The sequence below is a fragment of the Toxoplasma gondii genome, chromosome XI (genome assembly GCF_000006565.2).
Source record: "Toxoplasma gondii ME49 chromosome XI, whole genome shotgun sequence".
Lineage (NCBI taxonomy): Eukaryota > Apicomplexa > Conoidasida > Eucoccidiorida > Sarcocystidae > Toxoplasma > Toxoplasma gondii.
This window is the reverse complement of record NC_031479.1, coordinates 5869772-5878592: the sequence shown is the minus strand read 5'-3', so window position 1 is coordinate 5878592 and position 8821 is coordinate 5869772. Positions and strand designations below refer to the sequence as shown.

The 8821-nt window shown below is 52.6% G+C and overlaps 2 protein-coding genes across 2 annotated transcripts; both read left to right on the top strand.

Moving 5' to 3' along the window:
- Positions 1-685: 685 nt before the first annotated feature.
- On the top strand, positions 686-3316 carry TGME49_216800 (flagellar/basal body protein; the record flags this gene model as incomplete). The annotated part of the gene is made up of 4 exons (XM_018779752.1): positions 686-772; positions 1400-1442; positions 1923-2217; positions 3064-3316. 4 exons carry the CDS (start codon positions 686-688, stop codon positions 3314-3316), a joined length of 678 nt encoding a protein of 225 aa, XP_018635266.1.
- Positions 3317-4127: 811 nt separating this feature from the next.
- On the top strand, positions 4128-7357 carry TGME49_216810 (5'-nucleotidase, C-terminal domain-containing protein; the record flags this gene model as incomplete). Its single annotated transcript, XM_002370948.2, has 1 exon — positions 4128-7357. The coding sequence occupies one exon, from the start codon at positions 4128-4130 to the stop codon at positions 6258-6260; it is 2133 nt and encodes a 710-aa protein (XP_002370989.1). The 3' UTR covers positions 6261-7357.
- Between the last annotated feature and the right edge of the window lie 1464 nt (positions 7358-8821).

The window sequence follows — 8821 nt, the reverse complement described above, 5'->3', positions numbered from 1 at the left end:
CACTTGAAGAACCCCGGTTCATGAATTAAAAGTGTAACTGCTAGTTTGGTTTGCCACACAGCCCCGGCGCGTTTACGCGCGTGGGGGAGAAGAGTCGGAGAGTGTCCAGCGCGACACCGACGACTAGATAGACTTGGCGGGAAAACAGCAATCAACATGGGCTGTCACTTTCCCGCTCATCCGAAGTCTACGAGCTTATCGGGGACGGCAAAAGCACGCACTGCAAAGGTTCATTGCGGAGAAAAACGAAATACTTAAATACATCACGACTAGTTTTTGTTGGGTTCTGACGTAACACAAACAAGGTCCATCGTCCATCGAATTTAGATGGAAAACAGTATACATCTCATCTTCGGTGGTAGTCCATCGCTTTTGAAACTAGGCAGATCATAGGCACTGGCAGCGTCCGAAGTTCCTACTCTGATAGGTTCACCGAGTCTTCCAGCCTCATTTCTGCTGCGACTCACAGCAAACGTTAAATACCTATGGGATTCTTTGTATGTGGCGTGGCCGAGTAAGTATAACTTTCTGAGAGTCATACTCTGGCTTAGTGAAAACCTCGAGACGTGACAGTTCAGAAGCAGTCCGAATGAAATAGGTACTCGAAAGGGTACATCATTTTCCGACGGACTCTTTCGGGCGCTTGCGTTAGAATTCTTCACAGAACCATTGGTGACGAAACATGATGGAGGAGACGCTGATGAAGTTTGAAACATACGAAGATTACCTGGACTCGCACATCACCGACACGGATCGGTTTTATCTGGAAGAAGTAAGACCGCGTCGTTCCATTCGTAGGGCCTCACTTGGCTGACAAATCACAAGTTGCAGTGATCAAAACCAAACCAGCTGAGTTGCCCAGGTTTGGTGGCAGCTGGGAACGGAAAGTGGAATGGCAAATCTGCCTCAGCGCTGAAGCGGATAGAAAGAGAGGACAGATGGAATGTGAACGCGATGAGCGCTTGCTAGTACAAACAAGACTCATAGGAACCAATCTTTCTGGCACAAAAACAGCCTTGAACATCAAGGTGGGTAGTCTCAGACAGCACGGAATCCTGGTTTTAGGCTATTGCCGGCGAAATCCATAAAGCAACGATTCATTCGAGTCAAAGCCGTACAAATACGTATAATATGTAGGGATGACGAGAGAATGCCATTTCCCCATGAAATTCCTTGTTCAGTAAAGCTCAAAGCTGAACGCTTCTCCATTCGCTTGTATCCACTTTTACCAGCTCGGACTGAAGGAACGCTTCCATCTTGCAGAAGGATTATTCCTTAACAGAGGTATACGCACTAGAGTGTCGCTGTATATTTAAAATCCGTAGTTCTGTTTAAAAGGTGTGCCACGTGTGAAAAAATGAAAGAACCTCTTTCATGAGCTGCGTCTGCCACTTTTCAGGAACAGCTGGCACGTCAACTTGTCGAGATAGGCTCTTTGCGAGGTACCGGCACCCGAGCCTGAAAACCTTTTCACTGCGAAACCACACTACAGAACGTCTACGGAGGAAACATTTTTATGCATCTGCATCTCGATATATTGGTTGTATCGCGATATAGTTGCACACCACATGTAGAGTAGGAATGCAGACGTGGATATTTATACATACACAAGCTTTAACCGGCATGTGAGTCCCTGTTCTGATGCACAACTCTGCTCTCAGCGAAGCAATTCTCCGTGCCTCTTTTGTGAATACTCACACAAAGTTGCTTCGCAGCATTGAGAGAACGCTGTGACTGGCTGCCTCAAGAAGCAGGGCGGTTGCAGTCCTGACATTGTTTTTGTTGTGAATATCCTTGCCCCCACAAAGACACTAGCAATCAAATCCCGCGTTTGCTGCAGCCACCTCTCTTTAATCCTCTCGTCCCCACTGAGGAACGAACAGTGCTCAGACACACATTCTACGCTGCCCCTGGACTTGCAGGAACAGTGCTGTCTAGGGAAGCATTCTACGCAGGGAAAGAGCAGCTCGAAGTGGCTCGGCGCGCGACAAACCACAGTCCCCAGAAACCTCTGTGCAGCAGCGGCAAGGATTTGAGCGGCAGCGTTGTACTCCGACACCTGGCCGCGAGAGAGGATCTTGTGAAGAACGGCAAACTCTCAACTATCATATTCATTCGAGACGTTAATAAGCGCGGCCAGGAAATAAGCGGGTACATCGACTACGGCGACCGACTGAAGAAGGAAAACTTCGGACCGTACTTCGACCGCAAAAAAAGGCAAGACTTATCACATGAAGTAAAGTTAAAACTGCAGTCAAAAGTTAACATCGTCTGTTGACAGTATCTGTGCATCTGCGCAGCCATCCCGTGATTGACGATAGGTTAGGTAGGACGCGCGACGGCTTGAAAGGTCCTTTATCCAGCCACTTTCTATGTTGGCAGCCCCCAGCGAAAGTTGTTGGACTCACCAAGCCTTTTTCCATAACCTCGTGTTAACAAACGCCGTGTGCTGGCGGTAATGCGACGCTAATCCTGCCGGAGTGCCTGAATCCACTGCAACTTGGTTGTCCTCTGTTCGTTACCGATTGTTGAGTTTTTCTCCTGGCACTGAAGTGGCGGTTTCTGCCTTACTAAGCCACAGGGGAGTCTTCTCTGGGAAAAGGCATGTATGTTTCGCATTTTTTTCTAGAAGTATGTACATTTACCTTGTTTGTGTCGCCGCCGCGAGTACTTCTTGCGAGACCCCCTAGGGTCGGTGGCCCGACAAGCTACCAACCTGCTCTACCCCGTCCCCCTGCATGCGCAAGTATTTGCAGATTTCCTTCTGGCAATGTTAGTCGTCGTCGTCCATTGAGAGGACCGGTCGCAGATTCGGCACTTTCCTCCTCCTGTCCGTTTTTACACAAGCTCGCGAAACGCTTTCTCCCCGCTGTTCGGTCTGCTGCATGGCCGCGCCGGCCGCACCAGTTCCATTTGCGTGTGCCCATATCTCCGCAAGTCACTGCTGCTGGTTGGACGATTCCCGGGTTCCTTGGACGCGGAAAGCTAAAGTGTTGGATGTGAATTTCCTTTTCTCTCACCATGTGACACTGGCCACGCGTTCTCTGGGTGTTTGCTGCGTAGACTACTGCCGAAACCGTCGGACTTATCGTACTGCGTCTTGGACTCGACCTTTTGCTGTATCAATGACAGTGCGCATTTCCAAGTTATTCCCGACCAGCGACAGGGCCTCCTCTTCAAGCACAAGCGAGACCGGAAAGTGATAAACGTCGATCCTCAAGCAGACCCGGGAGACAATTCGAAGCGCCACGAAGTTGAAACGTCTGAATACATCCAGTTCGTTCTTTACGATCACATGAGCAGAAGAAAAGGCTAGCGGGCAGTTGTCTGGTTCCTTTCGTGCGAAAAGTTTGCGTTCTCAACATGCGGGACGCCCATTTCGGCGCTGCTCCTCGTTTCTGCGGACAGACATCACCGTCTCGCACTGTTGTCGTCGCAGCTTGCCGCGTCTGACAGGCAAAACTATTATTGTGCGACAGCACCGATGCTGTGGTTTTTCTGGCGTCTGCCAGTGTACGTGCAGTCCTGTCGTTCTTTGTGCACCGTTTGTCTTCTTTCCGCTGCCTCGTGGCAAAGGAAAGAATAAGTTGTTTCGCGACTCTCTTTTTGTTTCCGTGCGCGCCTTCCGTACAGAGCCACTCTGTTTTGGAAACACTGTTCACAATGCTGTTAATTGTTGGGTGTCTTCGCACGGTACTTTGCGTCACTTTTTTCGCTTACCTCTTCGAGTCCACTGTTTCTTTCAGAGCAATATTCTGAGTTGTTGGGCGGTGCCTCGACGCGAGAATCGCCCGGTGTTGTGTGTTGACATTATTTCCCATTACGTCTCCAATTTCTCTGGTCGGCGATTCTTTTTCGAATCCCGTGCGCCGAACTGTCTTTCTGTCCAAGGAGCGCAGTCCGATAAAAACGGCTGTTGCTTCTGGGAAGAAAGTTCGAATCTGACACACGAAGCGCGTCGACCCTCTAGATCCATGCATCACTATACTCTCTTCACCCGTGTTTTTATTGTTTGACGGCGGAGAAGAGCGAAAGATTTCGCATGAACAGCCGCGCAGCTTCCTGGGACTTCCCGCGGAGCGTTGGTCAGGCCATCAAACATTTTTTTCTCGATTCTCTTCTGGAACATGCCATTGGCGTCCACGGAAAGCGCAGCACCCCCAGAGAGCGACCGCATCTGGCGGGAGTGCGGCAACTCGGGGAACGGCGTTCGTCTTTTCGGTAGCGCGAGGGAAGGCGGGGGAGCCCATGAGGCGGTCGAGGTGGACCTGGGCAAGGTTAGTCCACTCAGCACGAAGGATTCGTCGTACCAGTCGCTCGTGGGCAAAGGGGTAGCTGCGAGCGATGGCGACGACACGCGCGCTAAGGAGAGTGGCTGCGGTGTACGTACAGGGAACGGGGAGCGGGAGGTTTCGGCAGATCAGCCCAGCGACACTCAAGAACCGGTGAAACTTCGCATCGTCCACTTCAACGACGTGTACAATGTGTTCTCCATTTCTGGGGGTCTCGGCGGCGGCGCGGCGCCGTTCTGCACGGGGCTCCGCGAGAAAAGGGGTCCCGACGGTCTCGTGCTTTTCAGCGGCGACATATTCAGCCCGTCGCCTTTGTCTGAAGCATCCAAGGGGCGGCAGATGGCTGAGTTGCTCAACTACCTCGACGTGCACACGTCGTGCTACGGGAACCACGACTTGGATTTTGGCTGGGAGTGGCTGGAGCTCTTGGCGGGAACGACCAAGTGCAAGTGGGTGATGAGCAACGCGCGGTCGAAGATCGGCGGAGGGGTTCTCGCGAATGCGCAGCGGTACCGCATCTTCGAATGGGGCACGACTCAGCGCGTGGTCGTCGGGATCATGGCTTTGATCGAGGAAGACTGGATCGACACGTTGAACGCGCCAGACCAGGAAGAAATCGTCTACCAAGACTTCGTGGAGGCGGGACGGGAAATGGTCGCGCTTTTCAGGCGGCGCGGGTGCGACCTCGTGATCGCGTTGACCCACATGCGGTGGAACAACGACGAGAAGCTCGCGCGCGAAGTCGATGGAATCGACCTCATTCTTGGCGGCCACGACCACGCCTACGTCACGAAGCTGGTCAACGGCACAGCCGTGATCAAAAGTGGCTCGGACTTTCGAGAGTTCTCGGCCATCACGCTGACTCCGAAGCTCCACCTGCGCGAGCAAGGCACATCGCACGCGACCGGCTTCTCTGCGGACCACGACTCGCTGGCGGCAGACGGAAAAAACGGATATCCCGTGGCGTTCTCGGGCTCGACAGGTGGAGTCGCAGAAGTCGACGGCCTGTGCAGGCAGCACGGGGATTCAAGCCACGCTGTCAAACGTGCAGGAGTGTGTGAGTGTCTCGGGAGAACGCAGCCTGTGAGACAGACGAAGCCCGAAGTCGTCGAAGGAATCCACACAGAGGAAACGCAGCCAGCGAAGCTATGGAGCAGCGGGCGTTGGTGGCTTTCGTGTGAAAAAGTTTGTGTCTCGGCGGACCGGTTTGAGGCCGACGACAGCGTGATGGAGATGCTCGTGAGGTATCAGACCACGTACGGGAACTCACAAGGGTGTGTGCTCGGTGCGTTTCCTGTGCTGCTGGAGACGCGTTTCTGCGAGGTTCGGACCCGCGAGTGCAACAGCGGCAATTGGCTGGCCGACCTCATGCGCGAGTATTACGGGGTAGACGTCGCGCTGTACAACTCGGGGGGAATCCGGTCCGACTGCGTGTTCGCGGAAGGGGAAGTCGTAACTTCCGAGACTCTCCACGCGATTCTGTCGGGGACTCGCCAACTGGACGTCATCGCTGTTCCAGGGAATCTCTTCAAGTCGATCCTAGAAACCAGTGTGAGTCGCTGGCCGCAGCTGGAGGGGCGGTTTCTCCAGGTGTCTGGGTTGCGTTTCGTTTTCGAGGGTTCTGCACGCGTCGGTGAGCGCGTCCTCGCGGACGAAATCCAGTTTCGCAACCGCGAAACTGGGGACTGGGAGCCTCTCGTCCCTGACAGAGTCTACTCTGTGGCGACGGCCACCTTCCTCGCGCGCGGAGGGGATGGTCTGTCTGTGTTGGTGGACTGCCCCCCCCTCGACACGCCGCAGCGGAACATTCGCGACCTGTCGGAGCTTGCGCGCCTCTGGTTCTGCAGACAACACAGGAAGTGTGGCTTCGAAGACGTCGAAGAAATCCCCCCACGCGAGTGCGAGTGGATAGATCGGGTCCACATGCGGGACGAAAACTACCCAGAGTGGAGAATCCGGAGAATCTAGGAAGCCCCCGTGTCTTTTTTTCCGTCGGGGACGGGAACGGTGTTTTCATTTGCCGACGAAAAGAACATCTGAACACACAACGCCGTCGTCAAGGTGTCTTTTTGCCTCACGAAAGGCTTGACGTGGCTCAGGTTTCGGTCATGCAAAGGCTACGCTTGATGGCAGTGAAAGGTGGCCTTGATCGAAAGCGACTCACCCTCAGATTCGCAAGGACCCGGCAACGCGTGCTTTTAGAAGCGCTTGCACATGCGACTCAACTCGAGCAACTTCGAAAGGAGTGGCGCCGCGCCGCCGCGTGTGGATTGCTGTCCTTTTCCTGCTTTTTTTTGGTGCGCTGGTGCATCTTCGTCCTGCTGTCCCGTCGCTGGAGTGTTCCTTCGCATGACTTTTGCAGTTTCGTTCGAAGGTGCACATTTCAGGCAAACGGCCAATTCGCGCGGGCTGTACGCGTCTGACTTTTTAGTGCCGTGAGGCATTGCAGGTTGCCTTCACGTCTTCCAGTAGTACGGAGCAACGCGTTATGTGCAAGACAGTAGACTCAACTGTCTGACTGGAACGTACCACCTTGCGTGCAGGTGCAACTTGAGCGGTATATTTAGAAACGAGCAAGCAATTCCTCTCGACACCTTCCGACTCACAGAGGGATGCTGCCTTTCGGGATTTTTTGATGGCTGGCAGCCTTTCTTCGATTCCCTTGTAACCGGTTTTGCAGGCAGATTGCTGTTCTTTGTATACAGTCGAGGGAATGGTGTATTAGCGGGTGAACTTAGGTATGGTTTCGTCTGCTGCGGGTTGCCCAACTTCAGTCTTCCCTGCAGCGCCGAAGCCCTGTTACTGCAATGTACACGTCTCGTTAGTAAGGGTTTGATTTTCAGATCGGAAGCCGTGGTTTTGCCGAAGGTGCGCCTTTTTCAAACGGTATCGCACTGTTTTGAGACGAATCGTGGGATTATCGCTACCCTCGCGTCTCTACATTGGGTGAAACAGAATGTTTCTTTTTGCTGCCGTTAACGCACCAGGATGTTTCCTGCATTGTGCAACACGCCTTTAAAGACACCCGAAACCTGGACTGCGATCTGGACTCAATACCCCGACGTAAAGCGACACGTGGAATGGTAATCCTGCGACACGAATCCCCGACGCTTTTGCCACTGTGAACTGCCCTACTTTCGATACAGGAGTCAGTGCAGATATCTTCTACAGAATGCACGGAAATCATATCCGTAGATGTGGCAGGTGTAGTTAGGGGTTGCAAAGCCAAGCGACTCCTTGCTGGCTGCTACATCAGCCTCCACCGCAAAGGTGTGCCGGCAACACTGACTTGACGCCCGTTGTCGCATTTGCTTTCCTGGCTGTCCATCAGTTTCATTCGCACTCATCCGGCTTTCCACAAGTAAAAACGCAGCAGCGCAACATCTATTGTTCGAAGCTGATGTCACGAGTAGACAGCATCCTTGCATGCCTACCAGTAGGTCTAGTGGTACAGGGAGAGAGGAAATTGCGTTAGTTCTTGGCAAACGAGTTCTGCAACCCATATAGGTTGGTTCAAAAGCCGTACTTGTCTTTCGTACACAGGCGGCACTGGGAACGAACATAAATATCATAGCCAGTCAGTATCATAGCGAGACCCACAGGTGACGGTTCAACTGTAGAAAGCTAATATCTATTCATAGCCGGAGTATAAAGCGTCTATTCAGGGGGCACCAACTGGAAAGTTGGCGCCATTGACCGGGACGGCTTCCCCCCATTCCTTTGGGGATCGTCCACACCATAAAAAATCTAGACATACAATCAGCTCCTAAACTTCTACTGAATGTTTGTGTCATGACGACGTGAATGCATCCTAACATTTTCACGCTTGACAACTTGGTTCTCTCCGCAAGAACGTGCCCGTTATTGGTGGCCTCTTGCACACACAAACTTCACACAAAACATTAACCTACTTGCGTCACGAATCATCGCACCTGACAACCGGGCGCCTGCTGTCGCTATCGAGCGGGTGCTGTGCCGCCAGAGAGCCTGTGGGCTCCGACAAGTATTTTCCAAAGTTCTCCGGCAGAAGACAACCTGATCTGAGGCGAGTCACATATATTATACCGCTTTCTCCAATCAGCTGATGGCATTCAATATAAGGTTTCCCGGGTGGTACGAAACACCACGGGGGGTCCCCGAGCACAACGTCCTGTCATTTCTCCAGTTGCAAAACCGAACAACAAGCCTTTCGGTGGTCTGTACATCCTTACTAATCGGAAATGAAGCTTAAAGTTGATAGTTATATCTTAGGATGAATCCATCGTGTCGTATGTCAGGGTTTCCGTCCGACGGACAGCCGGTAACCCTGGCAACTCCCTACTTTAATACGTTGTTCATTCTTGTCGAGCAGAATGGACTCAAACTGCAGCTGGTGTCCCACTTCGTTCTCCCCAAAACACACCGACACATAAACAGATTTGAGCAATGTCCAAAGAACGTCCTGCTCAGCATCAGAAGTGTCAGGTGTGTCTCTTGATAATCGAAGTAAATATTGAGCACTCGCCCTCTAGCATCGATACAGCCACTGG